Here is a 25,816-nt window from a genome sequence, read left to right as displayed (position 1 = left end):
TTTTCGCTGGAAAAGTTTAAGAGATGTTACACACACAGACGCTGAGACAGGAAGATCACTCTTAGTCAAGATCACTTTCAGTTTGGCCAGAGTGGCACAGTTCTCTTACTGGCTCTGACCTTTAGGGTAACCCTCACTATCAAACCCTGCAGACAACATGCTTTATTTCTTGAATCTAAGTCATCTATTTGGACAAACTTGACATGTTTAAGTGTTGGTCAAAAGACAACAGACAGGTGCTGGATGGTTCTTCTGAGCATAACATCAATCTGAGTCAGGGATCACAACAACGACAGAGGCGTCGTTAAGCCTGGGCGTCCCCTGCTACAGCCCCAAATGTTTTATGGGGGGAGGATCTCTGGGGGCGGGGCACTGTGTTGTGACAACATCTCCTCATTCTCAATAGCCCTGGATATCTCTCTCTCTCTCTCTCTTTTTATTTTTTATTAGTATAATAGAATAAAAAAGCCCCAAAATGGCACATGCAAATAAAGAAAACATATTTTCCAAGGCACTCGCAGTTCTTAAATTTGTTTTGTAGAACTCATGGTATAACTGTAACTTTGTCCAGTAGCCTATATTTTTTCTGAGGTGAATAGAATGGGCAGCTACGTTATTATCTGAAATATAGTGACTTTATTATTGTAATAGTCTATAACTTTGTTTTTTATCAAAACATCACGACTCCTCCAAATCTCCGAGAACACAGATGGGATGAGTTATATTTTGAATGTGCACAAAGTTTTGAACATTAGCAGAAATCTTGCTCAAACATCTGAAATATTACAGTCCAGGGGTTTATTAATGCATTAAAATGAATTAATGTATCATTGAGGTGAATAACGGTCATATGCACATTTAAGTTAAAAGATGCAAAAGAGAGTAAATTAAGTCCACACAGATCTGGAAGCAAAACCTTGGCCTTTGGGTTGCCAGGCCAGTTATGATTAGGCCAAATGTTGGTGCTATTTAACCTACATCTACAAACTGGGCAGCTAAAATAAACATGCACTGGCTATTAACAAGCTGGGCAAGTCAATCCCCATTTTGCATTGCATTCAGTTTTGAATTAGATGGGTCCAGGCTAAGCCCTGAACCTCCTCAAGTCCTAGAAACGCCCCTGACCAGTGATATGGAGAATCAATAAAGTACTTTTAACTGTTTTAGAAATATTCCTTTTATTTCATTGAAAATATCACAAATGTGCTTTACATCTGTCTGGCAGCAATTGTGTAATGCACACAGAAAAGGTTTATATGATGATCAGATCATCCAGATTTTTAACCCCCTGAGCGTAAACGTGCAGCAAAATTACTTGGTCAAAATAGTTTGAAAGTAGTCTGAATGTTTCATTTTCTATTGGAAGAAGGCTGTGTGTGTGTCTCAGTCATCACTGTAGGATGTTAACCGAATTAAAATTAATCAAGAAGAGCAGCTTTGCCATGCACATAAGATTCACATACAATGTTGACACATTTCATGTAGTCCTCTCACACAGAACATGTAGAGGACTTTATGTGTCAACATTGTATGTGAGAGATATAACATCTGTCTTTAGCTGTACAAAAAAAAGGCCTGTTATGTTTCTGCAGACTAGTTTCATTGTTTTTAGAAGGCAGAAATAATCTAATGGACCAGGATAACAGCAGATCCAACAAAGATAAACTACCAGTATTTGAATTTGCAGGTTTAGCAAGCCAAAGTGCACTTGTTGGCATTATTTGTAGATAGTCTAAATAGGTTTCCTTTGTTATCTCATCTCTTCCCTTGGTTAGTTGGCAGTCTTAATATTTCTTGGCTATAATTATTCCAATAAATTGGGTTTTCTTCACTGTTCCTGCTAAAATGTAACTCAACCAATACGTTTATTTGTACATCAAAACTAATCTACACTGGATGTCTCAGGCCAGGGTAGACATTATTTATACATAATATATGGTAATAAATAACATAATACAAACTGTATACTTCACATACACTTGTACATTCCAATTACGTTTCTATGTATACAATAATTGCCCAAAAAGACATTTATACATGCAGAGAACATTATTTTCACGTAAACTTTCAATACTGGAAATACATCTTCCCATGCACTGTTGATAATACAAATCCCCTAAATCATCATGGAAACTTTAAATGTACTGTATTCCTATAATGTTACATTTAAGAGTGTAATTATGAATATGCTTTTTAGGCTGATTCTTTTTTTCAAAAGAAACTACAGAGAAAGAGTTGATTCAGCTTCAATCAGCAGAATTAAAAGGAGACAAAAGTGTTTTGTAAAGAAATAAGAATTGTACAGCAGACTGGACTCCTCCTGGATTTCAGTGTCTGAAGCCCCCTTTGTCATTTTGAGTACTGGGCGAATGGAGACTCCTCGGTGACTTTTCTCTGGAGAAATGAAAGGAAACAGCAAAAGGGTTAAAAGGAACACAACATATTTATAATAACCTGCAACCAGTGTGGTGTTAAAAAGGAGTTGCAAAGCAGCATTCCAATGTTAATTTAGTGAACATTAAATGGAGTGCAGTGTGAAGATGTGTTTGATTCTGTTCAGAAGGATGCAGGAAAAAATAAGATAAGATTTTCACTAAATATGTAGATGTAAAATATGTAAAACTGCCTTTTAATATACAGAATAAAGTCCTGTCACTTATTAAACCTGCAAGTTATCTGCTCATCATCACCTGCTTAGTTTGGAAAATCAGCTGTTTTTGTGTGTGGACTCATATGTTGTTGGCCATGTACTGTACGCACTGCCATGTACGCAGTACACTTTGTTCTAATCCGACACAACGTCCTGAAAGCTAGTTACAGCGGCTGCACTTGTGTGGCAATAAAGATTTAGAGATATGAGTGTTTTGCTTTCGTCTCTGTTTTTCACACAGTGGAGATCTGATGCTTGGTCACACTTTCATCTGAAGTGACATCTAAGCCTGCAGGTTTAAAGTGTCTGAATACATGCTGACGCACTGATACAGTGCTGATGATAAACTTGAATTTCTGAAGAAAGTGCTTTGTCATTACATGCTCACCACACACACTGTCCTGTTTCTGACAAATGGAGTCAGGCTTCCTGTTTGTGTAAAAGAGTAAGCAGCAAACTGTGACTACAGAGTGGGGAAAGGAAGAAGATGACACATGCCAGTTAATCCATTTTAAATGCCAGCTCTTACACGGCCAGGGTTGACGGTTCAATTTCCTGTAGAGCATGACTTTAGACTGTAGCTTACTGCTGCCAGTCACACCTTGTTCACTTTTTAATCATATTCTACCTAACGAATGTTGCCCCCTGCTGGTGGAAATACCAGGCAACTTGCACACACAAGGCAGAATCCCACTATATTCATGTCTTATCATTGTTTACTGTGTATTCTTCTTTGTTCTTTGTCTCATACAATGTATTTGTCATCTTCCATCTTTGCTTGGAGTTAAATTGTCTCATTTAAGTGTGGTAACAATTGCACAACATTTTCAAGTGTTACAGAAGCTTATGTTATGATGCTTATGTAATGTCAAAATGTCATGTCTTCAAGAATTTGGCAATCAATTTTAGGAAAATGGCATAAAAATATAAAATACGACCTAGAGTCTGCAGCCATGCTAGCCGGTCTGTGAAGCTGTTCTTAGACACAGCGGTACTATGACCTAAATACTAACGTCAGCAAGCTAACATTCACAATTACAATGCTAACATGCTGATGTTTAGCAAGTATAATGTTTACCATGTTCCCTTTCTATAGTAGTTTGTTAGCTTGCTAACATTAAAGCTATAGTGCATAGTTTCTGTCGCCCCCATGATGAATTCTAAGTCATGACAACAACACTGTCGGCGTGTCCACATGATACAGCCTTCCGTAATCGCCCACACGCCCCCACGCCTCCTCCACGCAGTTGCTAGTATGCAAGGAGGACACGGAGGATTAAAAAATCATGATGGGACTCTTCAGAGGAGGTAATTATCTTCACTCAAGCTTCTGCACGGCAAATTCGCCGGACGACACAATCTTCTGAACATAGCCATGCAGAGAGAGTTGTGTGGAGCTAATAGTCTTAATTAGCTTCATAGCAACTCATTTGGGAATGGCTAGAATGGATGTTCATTAATATCAAAAAGTTACGCACTAAAGCTTTAACACTAATTAGCACTAAATACAAAGTGTACTTAGCGTCATTACTTTTGCAGGTATTATTACTAGATAAACAATGAATGTTGGTACAAAATTTCATGAAAGATGACCAGCTGGTTTCACCGGTACACTACTAACATTGCTTAGAACTATGAATAATAACTTTTTCACACTCATCCAAATGTGTAATGTAGCCTACCCAATTACGTAAAGATTGGATTATGTTTACAGTTTTTTCCAACTGCTTACACACAAAATCTTTTCATGTCACACAATTTTTGAAACCGCTCACTCAAAGTGCAAAACTACACAGCAAGTCTTCAAAACCATAAGCTATTTCTCAGCCTTTCACTCAGTTTTCAATTGCATACAACACTTTTTTCAAAACATTACACACAATTCTCTACCTAAGACACAAAAATCAACAGGAAGTGACTTGCTTTCCTTTTCTAAACAAAACTAATCAAAATGTTACACTTATTTACCAGGGCACACACACACTCCTCACATTTGCAAACACATCATCACATCACTGCTTTAGTATAGGCCTATACATAGGTCAAAGGTCACATTACCTGTTTTGAACAATGGATGCCAACAATAGACAGAGAGCAAGGGGAGGAGGAGGAGGAGGAGGAGGAGGGAGAGACAAGGGATAACAATGAGGAGGAGGAGGGAAGAAGAGGAAGGAGGAGAGACATCTCTGATGAGATCAGGGCCACATTTATTCATCATGTGCTCAACCACGGATTGACCATGAGAGAAGCCCATTTTGAGTAGCTTTACATACTGCATGCAACTATCGAATGACTATTTCAGCATTACAAATCAATCAGACTTTGTTTTGCACAAAGTGCCTACAATCCCCCCACACACACACACACACACACACACACACACACACACACACACACACACACACACACACACACACACACACACACACACACACACACACACACACACACACACACACACACACACACACACACACACACACACACACACACAAAAAATGATACCTTTGGTTTACATAGGTTTTGTACTTTTGTTTTCTTGTTTCAACTGTGCTACTGTGTTTTGCCCAATCAATATTTTCTGTTTTACTGTAACATTACATTGTTTTTTACAGTGCACTTTTCAACCACTTTCAGCAGATTACTTTCTCTCTAGAACATTGTAAATGTAGATATAAGCCTATGAAAGACAAAAGAGCTTTAGATTTAGGAAAAAGTGTTTGCCATTTGATGCAAATGCTTCATTTTGAGATGCGTTTATGGTATTTTGAATGCAGTGTTTCATTTTGAAGGAGATGTGAGGCATTTTGCATTGTGTGTGTGCAGTTTTGGGAATTGTGTGTAGAGTTTTGAAAAAAGGAGACATACAGTAGTTTTGAAAATGTGTGTAAGCAGTTGGAAAAAACTAAGTAGTTAAAATGGAGTTTTACAAAAAAATTGAAAATCTGAACATCAGATTCCTGTTTTTAACTCACCATCGGCACGTCTTCAAGCCTCTCGAAGTTGGACCTAGGCGATTGGATGCATTTCACGCTGATAACCACCAGCACAAGGACGAAGATGATACAGAAGATGCAAAGGATAGCCACAAGGCCGGGATTTGCTACTATGTCACCTTTTCCCCACCCATGTGAAAGACCTGAAGGTGAGACAAACCAAGAAGTCACCTTCTTAACTACTCAACAAAGATACACTACATTTCTGCTTCAGTCCAAAAAGAAAGGTTGTTAAAAAAGAAATAATTGCAATTCTAAAATTTGCCAGCAAAAAGCTGGTCCAGAGCAGGGCCAGCAAACCCTATGCTAAAGGCGAGGTTAGCCCACTTGGAACGTGTCAGTGTGAACGCTTTCTTAGCCCAAGGCTAACAGCTCTGTTATCCTGGGGCTATGTGCAGTGTGAAAAAGGCTATTGCTACATTTAGCCTTTTGTCAGATCTGTGGATAAAAAATATCGACAAGCAACTTTTATATGCTTCCCTAATACCCTTGTTGGGGATTTAATTATCTGTATGTACTCTTTTATTACAGCTATTTCTGTACTAACTCTTTTTTACATTACTACTGTTTGTGGCATTTCATTTTACGGATTTGTAATCCCTATCATTTTATGTATTGTACAGTAATGTTTTTTTTTGCAGTTTCACAATTGCCTCTAGTAAAAACCTCAAAAGGTCAACTGCGGTCTTAAATTTTTACTGGAAGTGTGTTAGAGGACAGAAGGACTCTTACGTAAGATTGTATATAAAAAAAGACAGCAGGTTTGGAGTCTTCTTCTAAGATCCCCCATTGGCCAAACATGTAACAATGCAGCTTTAGAGTGAATAAAAGTTAGTTGCAGCCTTGCAGTTATTTTAATGCTCCACTCAGCTCTTGGACTGATCTCTTTCACCGCAAAAACAAATACGAAGGGACCATATTTTGTCACATTTTTCAAATATTTTGAGGTGTAGATTCACCGTTCTCTGATTCAGAATAAAGAATAAACTTTAAACCCTCAGCTCTGACAGTAGTCTGACCTGGGCTGGTTATGTTTACAGTGATGGTTGCAGTGATGTTTGGTGATTCTGGTGCCGGAGGGAGTGTTGATCTGTGGAAAACGGTCTCGTTGGACGTCTGGTTGGTCGTTGTAGTCTGAGGAGGAGTGACACTGGGATGTATTTCCTCTGTCCTGTTGGGTGTTTGTGGGGAAGTCAAGGGCGGTGGTGATGATGACACGTTTTCTGAAGTGACGGCAGTGGTAATCTGGTGTGTTGTTGGAGGCTGTTGTGTGTTGTTGGTTGTCACATTGAATAAAGTAGTTTTCTTTGCAGCCAAACTGGTGTGGTGTGCAGCACTTGTGGTTATCTCCTTTGCAAATTTGGTTGTGGAGGAAGTGGTGTTGTCTGCAAAGAAACAAACAGCATAAAAAACGTTGGGAGGATGAACAGCATTTGCACCTGATCAAGATAAGGCTAATGGAGTGTTTCAAAGTTGATAACAAAACTGATATTTAATTTAAATTTTTTTGAAGATAATTTTTTGGGGCATTTTAGGCCTTTATTTGACAGGACAGCTGAAGACATGAAAGGGGAAGAGAGAGGAGGGATTGACATGCAGAAAAGGGCCACAGGTTGGAGTCGAACCCGGGATGCTGCGTTGAGGAGTAAACCTCTACATATGGGCTCCCGCTCTACCAACTGAGCTATCTGGGCACGCACAAAACTGATATTTTTAACCAAAAGCAGAGGCGTAGCTGAATAATGTGTCCTATGCACAGGAGGTGACTAAGCTTAAGGGCCCACCTCCACTTTAGATTAGCTTCATTTTATGACACAGCATGCACAAACACAGTACTGCACTTGGACTCGCCCAAGTTTTTCCCTCTGTATCACATTCGAGTCACAAAGCTATCATGATCAAATTAATTTGTTCTTACATTTTAATGTAAGCAATTCAATATTACTTCAAATAAATAAATACTGTATAAAAATGAACCGTGCAAATTAGTCTATTTTGTATTGTCTTCCCTAATGGGCGCCCAGCCATGCAATACACACTAATTTAACACAAGCGTCCTCCTTATCCCATCTCATCTAATGCAAGTAAGTGGGTGTTAAAGCAGTAAAACAATGATTCATGAGTAATTGGGTGCGTAGCCAATCAAGACTTCACACAAGGGAGGCTTGTTGGAGAATCAGATACGTTTAGCCACTCTATTCCACTCTTTTAAGAAGTAGAGTATCAGGTCCAATATTTGTGTTATCACAATGTGTGAGGGGACACATTGAACACACTGTACTTGCTGCACTGACTTTATTCAACTTTTTCCTGTTAACACCTAGCCATAGCAACGGCAGCCTCGTAGGACACACTAATCTATTACCACAATGTTAGCCATTCCCAGCTCCACTGGTTCAGTCCAGCAGACTTGGACGACGCAACAACAAAAAAGTGGTCAATAGCAAGCTGGTATGGAGTAATAAACTGTAGACTATTGCCACATTTCATATGCACTATTGCATATTTGCATTGCAGTAACTATTACAGAAGCAGTAGATCTTTAAGCATTAAGCAGAATATGACAACCAAGACATTTTATTTTGTTATTGAAAAATAGGAATGAATTCAGCATTTATGTTGAAATTAAATGTTTACATTTAAATACACACACGTTTGTTTTATTTGCTTGGTGAGAAAAGATGATGAGCCATTAAATGACGTGTGTATGCTTATCTGATTCACTAGAGTAAATAAAATAACCACACAGTATAGCTGGAGTCCAAGTTTATTGCACCAAACCAAACAGCAACATTATTAGTGTGTCAGCAAAAGGCCCTCAGTGTCTGTAGCCCCATGAAGGTAAATAATCTCTGGCCAGGGAGTTATTTAACACCACTTAACGCTGCTATGAAGGTATTTACAGAATCTTCAAAGACTCTTCTAACCATCTGCAGGAAAAAAACATTTGTCTACTTCACAATAAAAAGGGGTTTTAACCTGTTTCTAAAGTTATTGTATTTCCTAATCGAGGTAGCTGGAAATTATATATGTCCTTGCTTAACTTAGTTGTAAAACACAAGCAATTATTTCGTATGAAAATACTTGTTTCATACACATTCACAAAATATGAGTTTAAAGAAAACCACAAATCCACACCCCCGAGGCGGGAAAATGTATATAACTAGTTTTGTGCTGTACTTTTTGATTCAGGTGTTTTAAAGCTTTTGTAGATTTGATCCAAATCATGTTGTAAAATTAGAGCAGTATTAAATCAAAGTATAAACCAGCTCGGAGGACCGACCTGTCAGTTCAGATACTTCAGTGGCCATGTTGCTAACAGTAGTTTGATATTTAAAGTTCAGTCTTGACTTGGAAAAAAGCAGTTGAAAAAAAAACGTATTAAGTCCATTCAGTAGCCCAGGTGACAAATTTGAAATATCTGTACTTTACTTGAGTATTTCCAATTCATGATCATTCATTCATGTAAAAATGCCAAACATTTCATGGTTTACGTATCGCAAATACGAAAAGTTGCTTTTTTTTTGGTCTCAAATGACAATAAATGTTTAATTGTAATCCATTTTGAGGTTTGGACTGTTGGTCAAATAAGACATTTGAAGGTTTCAATAATTGTGACGGCATTTCTCACTAAATGCTGCTTAAACATTAATGCATGTGTAGGCTAATAATAATCCAATGCTATATGATAGAACATTGTATACACGCACAGGGGACATTTTTTTCTGCATTGAGTACTTTTGATGCTTTAAATACATTTTCCTAATTATACCTTTTTAATTTTACTTGAGTAATATTTCCAATGCATAACTTTTACTTGTAATGATTTATTTTACTGTGTGGCATTGGTAATTTTACTAACTGTAAGTAAAGGATCTGAAAACGTCATCCAGTAACTTCTCCATATCTACTGATGAAGATTGTGTGACACGATCAAATGCCCCATAATAGCTTCTAAATGGACCTTGAGGTGAGATTGTTTCGCCAACTAATGAAGCTGTTTTTCGTGTATTTTAGGCACCGTTCAGTTTGAGATCCAGATTAGGCTGCTGCCGTGTTTAATAACGCAGAACTAAATATCTGTCATGATGTGTGCTTACTGATGATGCAGACAAACAGCTGGCGATCAGCTGGCATTGTGTACACGTGTCTGTGTGCGTACAAGTGTTTGCAGAAGTAGCAGACACGATGCCTTTCACTGATTCACTTCAGTTTCCACCCATGCGTACCTTGCTATTTACTTTAACTTCCTCTTATGATTTACTAATAGCAGTTCATAGGCTACTTCACTTTAATTATTTGTATCATACAAAATGCAGAAAGGCAAACTAACATACCGCCAACTATTTCTGTGTTAGGCTATAGGCTGATTGTTGTCCAACTTTTGATGCAATCCTGACCTCAGATAGGCCTATTGCTGTTAAATGCATACAAATTGCACCAAATACATTGTGTTCCTGTGTGTTGAGAAAAAAAACACTACCTCCAACAAACCTGCCTCTCGCTGCAGGAAGTTCCCCGTTTGCGTTACTTTGCATCTTTTGATTTCCATATTACGTTCAATTCAAATTCTCACACAGATTAAATACATCAACTAAACACGTAACTATGTGAAATGTTGACTTACTTTCACAGAGAGTCACCGCAAACAGGGACACAAGCACAGTGAGGTGCATCGCTGCAGGCATATTGAAAGAGGAAAAGGCTAGCGGTCATATCGACAACATTCAAATACATCTACATCCTTGACAGCAGGATGTGTGAGTGCCTGAGGAGGTGTGCTCTAAACGCTGGGCTGGTGCATATCAAATCCTTCAGGCTGGATAGTCAATGTTTGAACAATGCTCCGTATTTGCTCTGTATTGAAAGTGATATATATGTTCTTGCTTTCTACTGCTGAGGGCTCTAATATTTTGAATAAATTGTTGTGTGAACGGTGGATGTTAAAAAGCGGCTGGCTTTTTGGATTGATGGCAAAATTGGATTGCTGGCTTTAAAGGTTGAATAATAGCAATAATGTATGAAAGACGTTCAACATGTTAAGGTGTGAAAATGTCTTCAACTTTAACTTCAACTTTATCTGTGTCACACCCAGGACATAGAAGGCCCCTTCAGGTACATATAACAGGTGATTTACCCTTCTTTTTGCTGTACAAGTGACTGACAAGCCACTAAAAAGACATTACAAACATAACCATGTGGTAAAATATTAAAAAAATCACAATAGTTAAAATATATGGGCCTAATTATATGAAAAACTAGATATATTTTGATTGTTTAAATTGTGAACACTGGGAAAAGTTTTATATTTGTTTTCTTTAAACTTACATACAATTGAAATGCAATTATTAATTAATGACTTTGCATCTTTATATGATTTTAACATGCCGTTCAATTCAAATTCTCAAACAAATGAAACGTGTCAGTGTTAAGAGCAGTGTACAGCTGCTCTCCACTCTAGTGTGATATCACACACTCTGGCTCCGAACATTCAGTTCCACAGACACTAATGTAAAAATCTGAAAAGGTCTGAAAATTGCACACCACTAAAAGTGTAGTCTAGTACAGTATCAAGTCCCATTTACGCTAACCAGTATAAAACTACTGCACAGTTTGAAAATGAATGAATTTCACAGCTTCAGCCTGTCTCAAGGCAAAGTTTATATAGGTCATTATAAGTGTCAAAAACATGAAAACTGTTCCACATCAATAATGATTATTTTTGTCACACTATACCAGAAACATAAAACAGCAGAGAAATAAAAGGAATGCCCCTCTGTTGGATGGTGTACAGTTTAAATCTTTGATTGCAACAACAACGATTTGAATTTCACACTACAAACCCTCCCAACAACTGGAAGTTGCATGTTGTGTTAATAGCAGCAGTTGTATTCTTGCCTAGGATGTGATAAAAAAAAAAAAAAAAAACACTACGATAATCAGAAGTATTAGCGTGACAGGCAGTGAAACAGCTTTTCATCGTTGAATGTTCCTACAGGAGTGCACATCATTTAAATATAAATAAACAGACAAATTGGACAGAGAGACATTAAAACTACAAACATGAACGGAAAAGTGTTCCAGCACTTCCACTCAAACACTTCAAGTCGCTGTATATACTGTGTGTGTGTGGGTATGTGTGTATATTTATAAATGTGTATGTATATATGTGTGTATGTATATATTTGTATTCATGTATTTCTCCAAATGATTTGTATATGTGGCTGGAAGACGTTTGCTAAATAAGTTTGTGGTGTCTTGTAATCCCATGTGGGATGGGCCAAAATGTTTGGCATGACACAGCAATAAAATTAAACTAACTGAACTAACTAACTAACTAACTCAAGTCCTCTGAGTTCAGACAGAAATATGTGGTCATTCTAAACTTAGAGAGGAACGGTTTGTCAGAGGAAAGAGCACTCTGTTATAACAGTCTCCCAAAACAAGTGAGAAAGTTTGAACAGATAGAAATGAGCGACTTCACAGTTGAGCATGAACTCCGTCTCTAAGCTTTGGCCTCCAGAGGTTTGGACGGTGGGAGCGCTTCCTGCTGTAGGACTACATCCACAGCACTGCTGTCTGATTCCTGCTCAGTGGGGTGGCTGTCATCCTGTCAACACAGCAGAAATCAATACACATATTAATACAATCAAAATGACTTTATTTAATTACTGAACAAGTTTTAAAATATACTGCATACACTGTGAATATATCTAGTGTATATATGGCAGTTTGTGAAATGGTCACATTATTTAATCTATTGATTTGTGTTCATGGGGACGTTTTTGTCGTTTTTTTCGTGGTGGCCAGCACGAAAATGTAAACTAATGTATTTAAATGGAAAGCATATGTCGTGGTCACAGCACGACTACGATAGCGAGTAGTATGAAATGGTAAAAATCCGCGTAAGGAGGGTGCTGGATGGGTCAAACAATTCTGGACTTTCACCCCAGAGGTCGGGGATCGCGTCCCGCGTGTGGCGTTTTGTTTCCCCGTTAACCGTCCCGTTATTGTTGCGCGTTCCCTGCGGGCGTCTCCCGGCGTGTGAGGCGCCCTTTCCCCGTTGTTTTTTTCCAACCAACCTCCGCCATCCCGTTATTGTCGCCTGTCCCCCACGGCCGTCTCTCGGCGTGTAAGGCGTCCTCCCCGGGTGTGGTGTTTGCTTTCCCCGTTAATCTCCGTATAGACCATTTCGTGCTGGCCAACACGAAAAAAAACTAGCTAAACGCCCCCGTGAACACAAATCAATACATTAAAAATAACGTGACCATTTCACGAACTGCCGTGAGACTGTTTATATATTACATATACAGTATATCGTTCTCTCCTAATTCTTACAAAACAAAAACACATTTCTTGAGATGGAGACACTGAGACAACAAATAGGTTATGGGATTGATACAAAAATGTACACTCAATTTAAAAGACATCATATGAAACCAAGTAATCTTATCGTAAAACCCCTTGATTTACAGAAGCACAATTAGTACAGTTCAATTTTAAAATCTACTCTTAACTTTCTCTTGGATTAATATTTTTTGTATGAAGCATCCATAACACATATAAGACCCATTGGTTAAAAACTTTAAAGCACATAAAAGCTAAACGCTGGTCAATTGTCATATAAGTAAAGAAAAACAGATCCCTTTTGTAAAAGAAAAATGAAAACTCTCCAGCAGAAGCAGCAGAATGTCCGGTGAATCGGGCTAACTTACTCTGTGTTTGAGGTTGGAGATATAGGTGGACCATACTAAGTCGGCAAAGTTCATGAAAATGATGCGGAATTTGGGCGAGATGAAGTAGAAGTTGATCATCTGAGCTGGAGGCCAAAAACACCAGTCGGCCTGCAGGTAAGAACAAAGATGAGCAAAAACAAAAGTGGACCGACTACACGGCACAAACATTGTTCAAACTGTCACTTTCAGTTGGCCGGGCAACTAAGATATTTCTCTTTACAAATCATTTTAGAGGAAACCGCCAGTGAGCTTTTTCAAAGAATAATTTCTTTGACATTATTAAAAAAAAAACATTCAGAATTATTTCATAAATTCATTTAGCATGTGGTGATGTGTTGGGTTGGGTGATCACAAATGATTGATCACATTTCAAAGGGTCAGCAGTAACAAAAAGAACTAGACTAGGTTGAAACCTAGAATATGGCTGGACCGTGTATGGCAACATTAGCAAAATACACAAAAATGGATAGTGGCATAAACTCCAAGCCTGTGTAATGTTTTACAAGTTAAAAGTACAATCTTGAAGTCATATCTAGCATGTACAGGGAGCCAATGTAAAGAAATAAGAATAGGGTAATATGATAAAATGTTGTAGTTTTGGTTAATAATATAATAGCAGTACTTCAGTAGTTAATAGTTGGCTAATAACTGATTTAGCTTAGCCAGAGAAAGGTGTTACAGTAGTCAAAATCAGATGAGACAATATGCATGAACAAGTGTTTCTTCATCAGCCATGGAAAGGATGGGACAAATCTTGGAAAATGTTGTTATTATTATTTAAGAGGAAATATGCAGTCTGTCACATTGTTCATATGTTCTTAAAAGGAGAGATTTTGATCAAGACCTGCTCCAGACCTAAAGATAGGAGCCTAACAAGTGTACTTGCCCTGTACATTTCCCAGAATTTGTCTTTAAACTCCTTCAATCCTTCGGTTATAGTGTCTTCCTCCATGACAGCCATACCTGCAATAAAAAGTTGTCTGTCAGATATGCGTCAGCGCCACGCTTCATCAAAACCAACTTCAGGTAAGGTCAGACGCTGAAGGAACTCTTATAAAACATGACTGATATTCACAAACAAAACCTCAGTCAAATCCAAACTGTTTATCACGGACAACCTTTGAACTCTATCCACCTCTGATATTGACACTCATCGTCTTATGACTTCCTTCATTCACGTCTTTAAGTGCAACCTTTGACTCAGTACTGTGACTCTGTGTTATGTGTATGTATGTGTGTGTGTGTGTGTGTGTGTGTGTGTGTTGTGTGTGTGTGTGTGTGTGTGTGTGTGTATGTATGTGTGCGGGCGTGCGTGTCATAGAGAAACTGCTTATGTGCCAACACCATGACAAATGCTGAGGTGTGTATGTGTGCACTAAGGGACGAAGAATACAGGCTGCTTAGTGCAACAGCAGTAGAGTGCCAGATGATATAGAGTGCACTCAAAGTGAAATACTTTCTGAGTTTTCAATCTCCACCACTGATGATTTTAATATTCCTAACTTTATTTTTTATTATTTATTTAGTGGGTTTTGCATTCCATCTTATTTTAATGCATTCTATGTCTTCTATTTTCAGTTTATTTAATCTTATTTTTTACTATTATCAAGTGCAGGGACGTGCACAGGTACGGACTATTGTTGCCCGGGCAACTGCTCGTTTGCCCTGATTGGCTTAGCTGCCCCTCTGGTGAAAGAGCCTAAATACACTTTTCTTTCTTTCTTTTGCTGTAGTGGCTGCATCAATACGATAATACAGCCATCATTACCAAATTTAAATCAAATTAAATTGCCTTATCATCCAATCTTGCCCTCAGTGATGCCCTCTGCCCCCAGTCACATGTCTTTGTTTTCTCACACACGGAGCACCGCATATGAAAAAGGGAAAGCCAAGCCCTTCTGCCTTCACGTGAGTTTTTAAAGTTATGGAGATTATGACAAATGCCCTGTGAATAGTAACCAAAAAATCCACTTGAGCTTTGAATAAATTGCCTTTTTTCCAGATTAGATCTCCAAATGTCCGTGCACGTCCCTGATGTGTTTTATTTTTCATTAATTATGGCATGCTATGCCTGTTTTATGCTGATAGGTCATGTAGTTTCATTACTGTAAAGCACATTGTGCTGCATATCTTGTATGAAATGTGCTATACAAATAAAGTTGTTATTATTATTATTATTATTATAATATACAGTAATATAAACTCTGAATTTATTCTCACCTGAAAAATACCACATCCCCAAAAACGGTGTGCCAACCAGCTGGTCTGCCAGAACCTTCTTGCCAACTGTTTTCAGAGCTTTGCCCACTAACACTTTGTCCAGCCAGGTGTACCAGCAGTAGATCGGTGGACCCAGGGAGCAGCCCACCATAAACATGTTGCCTTAAGGAGAGAGTCAAGGGACAAAGAAAGAATTAATGGAAATGATTTAGTCATTTGAAATGTAACACATTGCACAAATATTTATATTTTGGAAGAAAATAAATAAAAAATATTGTATTGTCTGATCTAGTTGACTTCTGTATTAATTGATATACTGTATATATGGATATATATATATATCTATATATATATATATATATATATATATATATATACACATATATTGTTCCTTTTATTGCATACAGACTTATTTATTTCTGTCTCACATTTGTTTTTGTCTTTTGTTTGTTTTTCTCCATCTTTTTGATTACTCTGTTTAATCTGTTGTTCTATACTCCTACCAAAAGTTATTTTGTACATGCTGGTTATGTTGTCAACCCAATAAACAAAGATGGAGGAAAAAAAGACACCCTCAAATATTTGGGGAATAAAACATGGTAAAACGCCTCATTATCACAAAATAAACCCTGATAGGACACTGACACAAAGCAGATCAACTGCTTCAAATTGTGCTGAGAAATTTCCCAGAGAAAATGATCTTGCAGAGGTGGTAACCCACCCAGATCCTGGTTCAGCTATTGCACTTTTATCCAAAACAACTTACAATGATGACTTTCTACTGTACATGTCATCCGATGAGCGGGAGGCCAGTCATTCAATCACAGTAAGAGCAAGGCACCGGCACCTCCAGGGTTGACGGTGCTATTCCCACATTGCAATAATCCCCCTGGCTCTGCTTTTCTCTCTTTCTCACCTGTCCTCCTCCAGTCTTGGACTCTGTGTGACTTTCTGAAGTTCTGCCGGCTCTGCTCCAAGATATCTCCCAGCGACATTAATACTCCTCCGCTGAGGGTGTTTGTGAACAGGAGGGCCCGGCCTTGGAAAAGCAGTCGCCAGTTGAAACGTATCCGGACCAGAAACTGTTTACCCATCCTGGGAAGCATGACTGCAGAGAGAGTGTTGTCATCTGTGGATGAAAAAGGTGCTCTCTGTCTATCAGTTTTCAGTTATCCAATGAGAGCTAGAGACATAGATGGCCCGCCTTCAGAAGATGCCACACCTTCATGCATCTCACAGTCATAAAATATCATCACAAAAAACAGAATAGAATATAAAACCTGGGTGAGTATCTTAAACTGCTAATATAGTAAAAACAAAACAAAACAAAAAAAAACTACAAACTCATTATCAAATAATTGAAAAAACAACTTTTAAATGAGTCACTGCAAACAGGGACATGGTATAGTGGGGTGCATCCCTGCAGGCAGGTTGAGAGAGGAAAAGGTGACATTCAAACTCATCTATATTCTTGAGAGCAGTATGTGCTTTGTGCCTGAGGAGGTGTGCTCTAAAATTCTGGGTTGGTGCATATCAAATCCTTCAGGCTGGTCAGTCAATGTTAATAACGTTCTGTATTTTTCGCTGTATTTAAAGTGACAAACAAAATAATGAGCATGTTTGAAAAGTCCCTGTTTTTGCTGACCTCCTAAGAATTCTGTTTTCAGTTGACATTGAATTTTCACTCTGTTTGTTTCCATGGGTAGATTGTGTGAAATAGCACACATTTTCCTGATTTGATGTAAAATTCAGTATGCAGAGTAAAAGCTGTTATGAGAAGTTTACAGCTGCTCTCCAATCTAGAGTGTGATGTCACACGCTCTGAACATTCTGTCCCAGGCACATAACGAAAACATCTGAGGTGGTTTGAAAATGGCATGAAACTTAAACTGTAAATTCGTGAAAAGTATGACAGATAGGGAAAGGCCGAGTGGGGTAGAGCACCGCCTATTGTATGTTCAGCCGGATCATGTTTGCAGAACCTTGCGGTCTTGTTCAGTGATGTTTTCTAACCAGGCAGTGATGTTCCTTGATGATGCAGGAGTAGAAATGTGTCACTACTTGAGGGAATACTCAGATTTTCCTCAGGGATCTGAGGTGAAACAGTCTCTGCCTTGCCTTTCTCTCCACTGAGTCGGTATGCAGTGCCCAAGTCAGACCCTCAGTGACGTAGAATCCAAAGTAGTCAAATCGACCTATCAGCACTTGACAAGAGGGGGTGGCATTGTAATCGGTCACATCAAATGATCTAAATTATCCCAGGTCATGAAAACTTTTACTTTGTACTTCTAAATACCTGTCCTTGGTCTTTTTCCTGTTTAATGTGAAATGAAGTGCAAAGAAATGAACCTCCTCGATGTGTGAATAGGAGAAAAAACAATCGGCATTTTACAAAAAAAGTATAAGTTAAAGAAAAAAAAAACACTCCCTGGAAGGTTTCTGTCTTTCCTGATAAATTCTTTCTTCCTTGGGTGCCTGGATGGCTCGGTTGGTAGAGCGGGCGCCCATGTGTAGAGGGTTTACTCCTCGGCGCAGCGGGCCCGGGTTCCACTCTAACCTGCAGCTCTTTGCTGCATGTCATTCCCCATCTCTCTCCCCTTTCATTTCTTCAGCTGTCCTGTCATTAAAGGCCTAAAAAATGCCCAAGAAAATAATCTTTAAAACATAAATTCTTTCTTGCTTCATAGTTTCTATCAGCCCGTTTAAATGTACATAATAGAAGTACACAATTATGTATTATCTGCTTGACCAAACTTTATTATTCTGGGTAAAATTGAAAATTACTGTTTTTATCCAGTAAAGTGTATGATTAGGATACAAGGTACGTAATGTCATAAAAAAAATAAAACTGATGTGATTTAGCAGCATTCAGAATTCTTTACAGGCCTAAATGATGTATGCTTGTTTTTAAAGTTCTTAACACAAACTAGTATGCTAATTATACATTTATGTGGAGATAATTGTCAGATCAAATTGATAGTAAATCTGTTATATAAACACAGTAGATGACATTCTACAACAATTGAAATATATATATAGTCAGTATATGTTGATTTACAGATTTTCCCTTACACATTTACTCCATTTATGCAGATTTTTCTTCTTATAACAAACTGATCACCTGACCTGCAAAAATTTAAATTACTTTTTTCATAGCAGCTGGAGATATACAGTACAGTATATTAAGTCACATTAACAGTCACTGGTTTATCCTGAATCAGGTTTACACATACAGTTTAGGATTCAGTTTGATATGATAAATATAAAAGATCTTATATTTAATAATAATAATTCCGTTATAGATTTTCTTTCAGCAGATAATCACAATCATGCAATTATTTGGTCATTGATTCCTTTAAAAAGGCATCAACGGAAGACTAAGTTATTTGGCATGAAAACAGAGCGTAGCACTGGTCTACATACTAAGGCAAAGTTTAAACAGGTCAACATAATAGAGCCAAAAACATGGCAACCATTTCACATCAATAATGATTCTTGTCATTATTTAATTGATTTCTTGTCATACTGTACCAGAAACATAAAAAAAACACAGAAATAAAAAGGAATGTCCTTCTGTTGGCTGGTGTACAGTTTAAATCTTTGAGTGCCGCAACAACGAGTACATTTAGATGCACCAATATTCCACTATCATTCTGAATTTGATACAGGTCATGTAAACAGCATATTCAGGTAGGCTGATAGAAAGCAGGGGATAGAAAGGTGTTGAGAATGACCAACACCTAATCTAAAATGTAAGGTACTTAAAAAAAAGAGAAGCTGTTGAATTAATAAAAGAGGGAGGCTTCATTGGCATGGGCCAACAAGTCCGCCACTAGCAGGAAAACTTTGTTGTTGTTTTTTTTTTAATTGTATTTTGCACGGCTACATGTAAACGTGAATCTTCACTTTCATTAGTCATGTAAACAGCTTGGTTGGAATATCGTCTTTTTCGGAAATATTTCAGAAAACTGCAATATTATGTGCATGTAAATGTGGTCAATGTAAGTTTCACACTTCAAACCTTCCCAACAACTGGAAGTTGCATGTACAGTAGGTGCCTTGCTACAGGGTGTGTTAATGGCAGCAGTTGAACACTTGCCTAGGATGTGATAAAAAACAAAACCATCAGAGGAATTAGCCTGACAGGCAGTGAAACAGCTTTTTATCCCTGAATGTTCCTACAGGAGTGCACATCATTTAGATAAATAAACAAACTGTACAGCGACACATTAAAACTACAAACATGAAGGGAAACGTTCCAGCACTTCCACTTAAACTCCACTTCAAGTCCTCCAAGTTCAGACAGAAACGTGTGGTCATTCTAAACTCAGAGAGGAACGGTTTGTCGGAGGAAAGAGCACTCTGTTATAACAGTCTCGCAACAAGGTAGAACATTTGAACAGATAAAAAAATGGCAAAAAGTTAATTTAGCCTCCGATGAACGACTTCACAGTTGAGCATGAACTCCCATCTCTAAGCTTTGGCCTCCAGAGGTTTGGACGGTGGGAGCGCTTCCTGCTGTAGGACTACATCCACAGCACTGCTGTCTGATTCCTGCTCAGTGGGGTGGCTGTCATCCTGTCAACACACACACACACACACACACACACACACACACACACACACACACACACACACACACACACACACACACACACACACACACACACACACACACACACACACACACACACACACACACACACTTTAGCCTTCATTAGGGCAAAACTATAAAAACAAATGTGGCAAAGCAAAAAAAAAAAAAAACTACATTGGGCCTCATACATTAAACATCCGTACTTAAAGATTTGATCTTAACTTGTGCGTACAAACATTATACTCTTGTTCTTAGTTAAGATCAACATTTAAGAGTGCCCTAGACCACACGTAAGCCAATATGCACAAAAGCCAACTTGCGTTTTGTGCTGTGAAATAATAATGATGAAAAAGCAATTTGCTTTATGAAAACACAGGAAAAAAACAATTATTTATTCATTCAATCGTGTAAAAAGTGTACACAACATGATTAGGTAGAAGCCTAAATTACAAGAACATTAGACCAATATGCCTGCACGCACTGACGTGCCCTCGCTCAGTGGTGGAGAGCACTATCGATATATTGAAAGGCCAGTGGCAAGCTTTTTTTATTTACATACCTGAAAAAGAGTGCTAAATAATAATTATTATTATAATAATATTGTGCACACTACGCACCATGGTGTGCCACCACATGAAGAAATGGAGGGTGATAGTTTCCAGAGACCGGACCACAGGTGAATAGTAAAAACAAATGACCTCCTATGCCCTTTTCTAACCACTTTTCCTTAACTCAGATGGCAAACCTCATGAGGTCAATGTAAGATGTGGAGGAGAATTCAAAAGGAATTAGGAAATGTCAAGCGCGGTGCCAGGAGAATACGACTGCCCTTACACTTGGCTACGTAATTATGTGACAGATGTTATTGGTGTGGGTCTGCAGGTGAAACTACACTGTTCCGTAGGTGGACTACAGAAAGCGCATCTGGATACCTTGCCCTGTGCATTCTAACCGCGTTGTTTCACGCAAGCTCTAGAAACTGTGACAACCTGGTGGAAAATATTACTTCATCACCATTTTATTTTCCATCTTATTCTGCATTAATTATGTCTTTTCATGTGAAGCAGTCGGTGCATGAAATTTCATTATTGTAAAGCACTGAGCTGTAGGCTGTTTCTGGTATGAAAGGTGTTATGCAAATGATGATTTTAAATACTTATCATTATTGGTTGCTCATGCATGCTCACTCTCCTGTCCCCTCATATTTATCCAAATGAATCCCAATTAGTAAGAATTTTATGAAACTAATTGTTAAATTTATGCAAGATAAGCATAACTTGTTAGGCCTACGAATTTACTGTACATATTATATGTTATAAGGGTTAGATGGTTGCGGGTATGTGACAGAAAAACATCATTAATGCGGACAATATTCTCAAAACTGTAAACAAAGCAGAGTCAGCTGCCGATAGAACAAAGTGGAAATTATCCAGGAAGTAGAATGTCTGTTGAATCTAGTGTGTGGCTGACTTACTCTGTGTTTTAGGTAGGACAGGTAGGTGTCCCATCCTACGGTGACAAAGTTGATGTACAAAACGCGGAATTTGGGCGAGATGAAGTAGAAGTTGATCATCTGAGCGGGAGGCCAAACACAGCAGTCTGCCTGCAGAACAACACAGATGCACATAAACAAAACTAGACTGACAAGGAAGCACAGACAAGACAGCCATGTCTGTAAAGGTAAAGTTGCAGATGCAAAACAAGCTGCCTTATTAACTTCTCATCTCTGGTTAAGAACAAAGACAAACTTGTGATGTGACGAATGATTGAATAACAACGTGAGTACATTAGCACCAATCTGCAGCTCCAGATCTACAGGTGAGACCCTGATATGTGTACTTACCTTATAAAACTCCAAGAACTTGTCTTTGAACTCCTTCCATCCTTCGGATAAAGTGTGTCCCTCCATGAGACCCATACCTGCAATAAACAGTTGTTTTGTCAGATGTGCGTCAGCGCCACGCTTCATAAACCAACTTCAGCTAAGGTCAGACGCTAGGTTGGGCTGGTGTAAATATTTTCAAAGCGGTTTGATATCAAGCCAAGTACCGGACCCAACGGGTATGCCGAATTTTACCGCACTTGTCCCAGTCACTCCCGAGTGAGACCGATGAAAAAGCCCATAATGAATGTAGTGACTACAGACCACATGGTGGCGGTAATGCGTCTCTAAGCCATGACTTTTTACCTCTGGTTATATTGGGCTTGTTTGAGATGAGTCAAGTCGTGCAGAATCGATCACCGGCGGTCACTGCCCAATGCATGCTGGTTAGATTAGTGTTTTTCAGACAACGGCAGCTATAGACTGTTGTTGGAATCCTCTACAGTGAAATACAGACACACTTTTACACCGTTTAGCTGTCAGCATTTTAACCATGTTTACTACAGCTGCTAGCTAACGGTAGGCTATCGTTACCTGCTGTCGAGTGTAGTGTTACCGTAACTAGCATCCCGTGTGGCGATGTTTCAGTTGCCTCTAACGTCCGTTTTCGGAGCACCAGAGAGAAGCGCAGGCATTTTAGTGGCACCCAAATAAGGCACTGAAATCCACATTGCTATTTGGTCCGGTAGATAATAGTTGTTAAGGCACCGGTGCCTCTCGGACCCCCTCAAAATAAAAAATCTTCGGATCTACTCGATTCACGTGGATGACATTTTCCCATTCAAAACGGCAATTTTCACCGAAAGCGACTAGTTTGCAGGTATGTAAGATATGAAACTTAAAGGGTTAAACACACACAAGTGGTGCAAACAGGGACGTTGTAGAGCGCCCTCTGGTGGACAAACTATGCAACACCAACACTCATAACGTGGTTAAAGGGTGTTTAGTCCGTTTTTATTTTTTAAATATTCATTTATCGGCCATTATAAATGCCGATACCGATAATTTGGAAAATGCCTAATATCGGCCCGCCGATATATCGGTCGGGCTCTACTGCTTAGTACCAATAAACTCAGAAATCCTTTTCACCTAAAAAATACCACATCCCCAAAAACGGTGAGGCGACCAGCTGGTCCACCAGAACCTTCTTGCCAACTGTTTTCAGAGCTTTGCCAACGAACACTTTGTCCAGCCAGATGTACCAGTATTGCAGCATTGGAGCCATGGAGCAGCCCACCGTAAACATTTGCCCTTTAGGGGGGAGAGAGATTCAAGAGGAAAAAGAATGGATTAATGGCAATGAGTCATTGACACAATGCAAAAATATTTTCCTAAAAACCATGTTATATTCTCACTAAGAGATGGAGATTTGGGTATACTGGCTGAGAGGGCTCTGCTTTTCTCTCTCTTTCTCACCTGTCCTCCTCCAGTCCCGAACTCTGTCTGGTTTCCTCAAGTTCTCCCGGGTCTGCTGCAAGATATCTCCCACCGCCAATAATACTCCTCCACTCAGGGTGTTTGTGAGCAGCAGGGCCCGTCCCTGGAAAAGCGGCCGCCAATTGAAACTTATTCGGAGCATAAACTCTTTACCCACCCGGGGAAGCATGATCGCAGAGAGAGTGCTGTCATCAGTGGGAGAAGAAATGCTCCCAGTTTCTCTCTGTGTAAAGGGTAACCAACTGGAAGAACCTGATTTATGTTGACACCAAGTTTTAGCTCAGGGCCTTCATCAGGTACATCTACCAAATGATGCTGCACCTTCAACACAGAGGGTTCGAAACAAAAGTACACAACAAAATTAAACAAACTTTTCACGGTCATAAAATATCATCACAAAAATAATACAAGTTGCAACCTGGGTTATTTAAATCATGTATTTATATTATTTTATACAAAGCTTATCGTGTAAATTACTGTCTTTGTTTTACAGATAAATCATCTAATCTTGCCTGGAACTGGATGGATAAAGCCATTTTGTGTTTCTGGTAAATCTGCAGATGACACGGACAGAAACTGTTGAAACTAGAGATGCACCGATTACAACTTTCTAGGCCGAATCCGATTTTCTTTGACTTAGGCCAGCCGATATCGATTTTACCCGATTCCGATTTCATTTTTTCTAACCACTTTACAGCACTCACAAATATCTTTTTCTTTAATAGAACATTTTACATAGAACATTTTTTGAATAGATAATCAATCGCTATAAAATAGAACTATATAAATTACTCCAGGTGTGGGAAATTCACACACATCTAATGTACAATGTTAGAACTATTTCCTTCTTTTCACATCCAATATCCAACTTAATATAATAAATATAGCCTATTGCAGTATAAAGATATTTCTCAAAACACACACAGGCCTGTTTGAACGTCAACAGTAACGTTACCTGAAAACATAAACGTCACCACTCATTTTACACACAGTTTAGCAACAAACTAAACGCTGGGGGAAGATAACTACATTTTTAATGTTATAATTTTGAGCGGTATGCATCCCCACTAACCTGGAAAGCGTTTTAAACAGTAACGTTAATACAGCTTGTCGGAGGAATACAGCGTCTCTTTTTTTTTTTTAATACAGCGTCTCTTGCAGCCGGACGTCAGAGGCAGAGGGACCGTCACCGCAGCGTTCGCTAACGTTAGCTTCTTGTCTCATCTGGAGTCTGATCAACAGTATTCATCAAAGTCAGTGTGCCCAACGCTATTTTCCAATAAACTGTAGGAGAGAGAGAGAGCGGCTGAGATCAGTAGAGCAGACGGCTCTGCAGAGCCGTGTGTAATTACGACTTTATAACATTTCATAAACAGCTGATTGAGCGGCGGTGCGCTGATCTTGCGCGATGTTAATCATGCAGCGCCCGAGTGCATTTGACCGGCATAAAATCAGCATAGCCTATGTCAGACTGACCTGCCGGTCGCCGGTCATGGCCGAGCACGTGAAAATCGGCCAATTCCGGTCAGTGGCCGGTCAATCGGTGCATCTCTAGTTGAAACAGTATTAAGGTTCAAAGGTCAGCTAGCTGTGAGGCTAACCACTAGACTGCCCTGACTATAACGTTACTAGCCGGAAACAACCGTTAATTCACTGTACCACTTTGTATCTGGTAACGTTACAACACCAGTACTGACAGTGACCCAAATCGTGTACAAAATGATACATTTCATTTTACAATGACTGATCTACCCTTGAACGCCACATGCAAGTATAGCCTACCGATCAGAGTCGACTTTGAACCGGTGTTGTGTCGTACATTTCGTTTCCCCGTACAATGCATTTTCCCTTACCTGACCTTACATGAACCCAACCACCTAGCTAGCTATGTACTTCACCTCACACACTACCTTACCTGAACCGCTGCCCCAACAACAGAATAGAAACATTACGGAACACCAAAGATCCAGATCCTGTGGTGGAAATACCATAGACAGTATGGGACATACCATACTAAACGCTTTTTCTTCTTCTTTATTTAATGGCGGGCTACAAACCAACTTTTAGGTGTATGCCGCCGCCTACTGTATCGGAGTATGCAACAACATTGCCATGTTAAGTTCCCATTCTCATGTAGAGAGAAAAATAATAATTAAATTTAAAAAAACTACTCATATTCTATTTATTAATCTTGTTTCATGTAAAAAAAAATTAAATAATGACCTTTTCATCTAAGTTGTGATCTTCTCCTATTTCTAATGTTCACTTTCAAATACTCCACACTTTCTGATTCTGCCT

The 25,816-nt window shown here is 38.8% G+C and overlaps 3 protein-coding genes across 5 annotated transcripts; all 3 read right to left on the bottom strand.

Annotated features, from left to right (window-relative positions):
* Positions 1-1,159: 1,159 nt before the first annotated feature.
* LOC120564879 (integumentary mucin A.1-like) lies at positions 1,160-10,414 on the bottom strand. Its single transcript, XM_039810132.1, has 4 exons — positions 10,274-10,414; positions 6,666-7,031; positions 5,626-5,789; positions 1,160-2,394 (listed from the first exon to the last, which is right to left on the bottom strand). Exons 1-4 carry the CDS (start codon positions 10,332-10,334, stop codon positions 2,350-2,352), a joined length of 636 nt encoding a protein of 211 aa, XP_039666066.1. The 5' UTR covers positions 10,335-10,414; the 3' UTR covers positions 1,160-2,349.
* An 875-nt stretch (positions 10,415-11,289) lies between these two features.
* On the bottom strand, positions 11,290-16,708 carry LOC120565844 (mpv17-like protein 2). The gene is made up of 5 exons (XM_039811900.1): positions 16,519-16,708; positions 15,603-15,764; positions 14,269-14,345; positions 13,362-13,490; positions 11,290-12,256 (listed from the first exon to the last, which is right to left on the bottom strand). The coding sequence occupies exons 1-5, from the start codon at positions 16,706-16,708 to the stop codon at positions 12,152-12,154; spliced, it is 663 nt and encodes a 220-aa protein (XP_039667834.1). The 3' UTR covers positions 11,290-12,151.
* A 1,635-nt stretch (positions 16,709-18,343) lies between these two features.
* Positions 18,344-25,539, bottom strand: mpv17l2 (MPV17 mitochondrial inner membrane protein like 2). Of its 3 annotated transcripts, none has more exons than XM_039812071.1 (6): positions 25,434-25,539; positions 23,498-23,839; positions 23,171-23,332; positions 22,043-22,119; positions 21,674-21,802; positions 18,344-20,180 (listed from the first exon to the last, which is right to left on the bottom strand). In XM_039812071.1, the coding sequence occupies exons 2-6, from the start codon at positions 23,685-23,687 to the stop codon at positions 20,076-20,078; spliced, it is 663 nt and encodes a 220-aa protein (XP_039668005.1). In that variant the 5' UTR covers positions 23,688-23,839; positions 25,434-25,539; the 3' UTR covers positions 18,344-20,075. The 3 variants fall into 3 exon arrangements, with proteins under 3 accessions (XP_039668005.1, XP_039668008.1, XP_039668006.1); XM_039812074.1 differs by having other exon boundaries at positions 23,498-23,833; positions 25,434-25,533; XM_039812072.1 differs by having other exon boundaries at positions 25,301-25,527.
* Positions 25,540-25,816: the final 277 nt, after the last annotated feature.

This window comes from Perca fluviatilis, chromosome 9 (genome assembly GCF_010015445.1).
Source record: "Perca fluviatilis chromosome 9, GENO_Pfluv_1.0, whole genome shotgun sequence".
In the NCBI taxonomy this organism is placed as follows: domain Eukaryota; kingdom Metazoa; phylum Chordata; class Actinopteri; order Perciformes; family Percidae; genus Perca; species Perca fluviatilis.
This window is presented reverse-complemented; position numbering and strand designations above follow the sequence as displayed.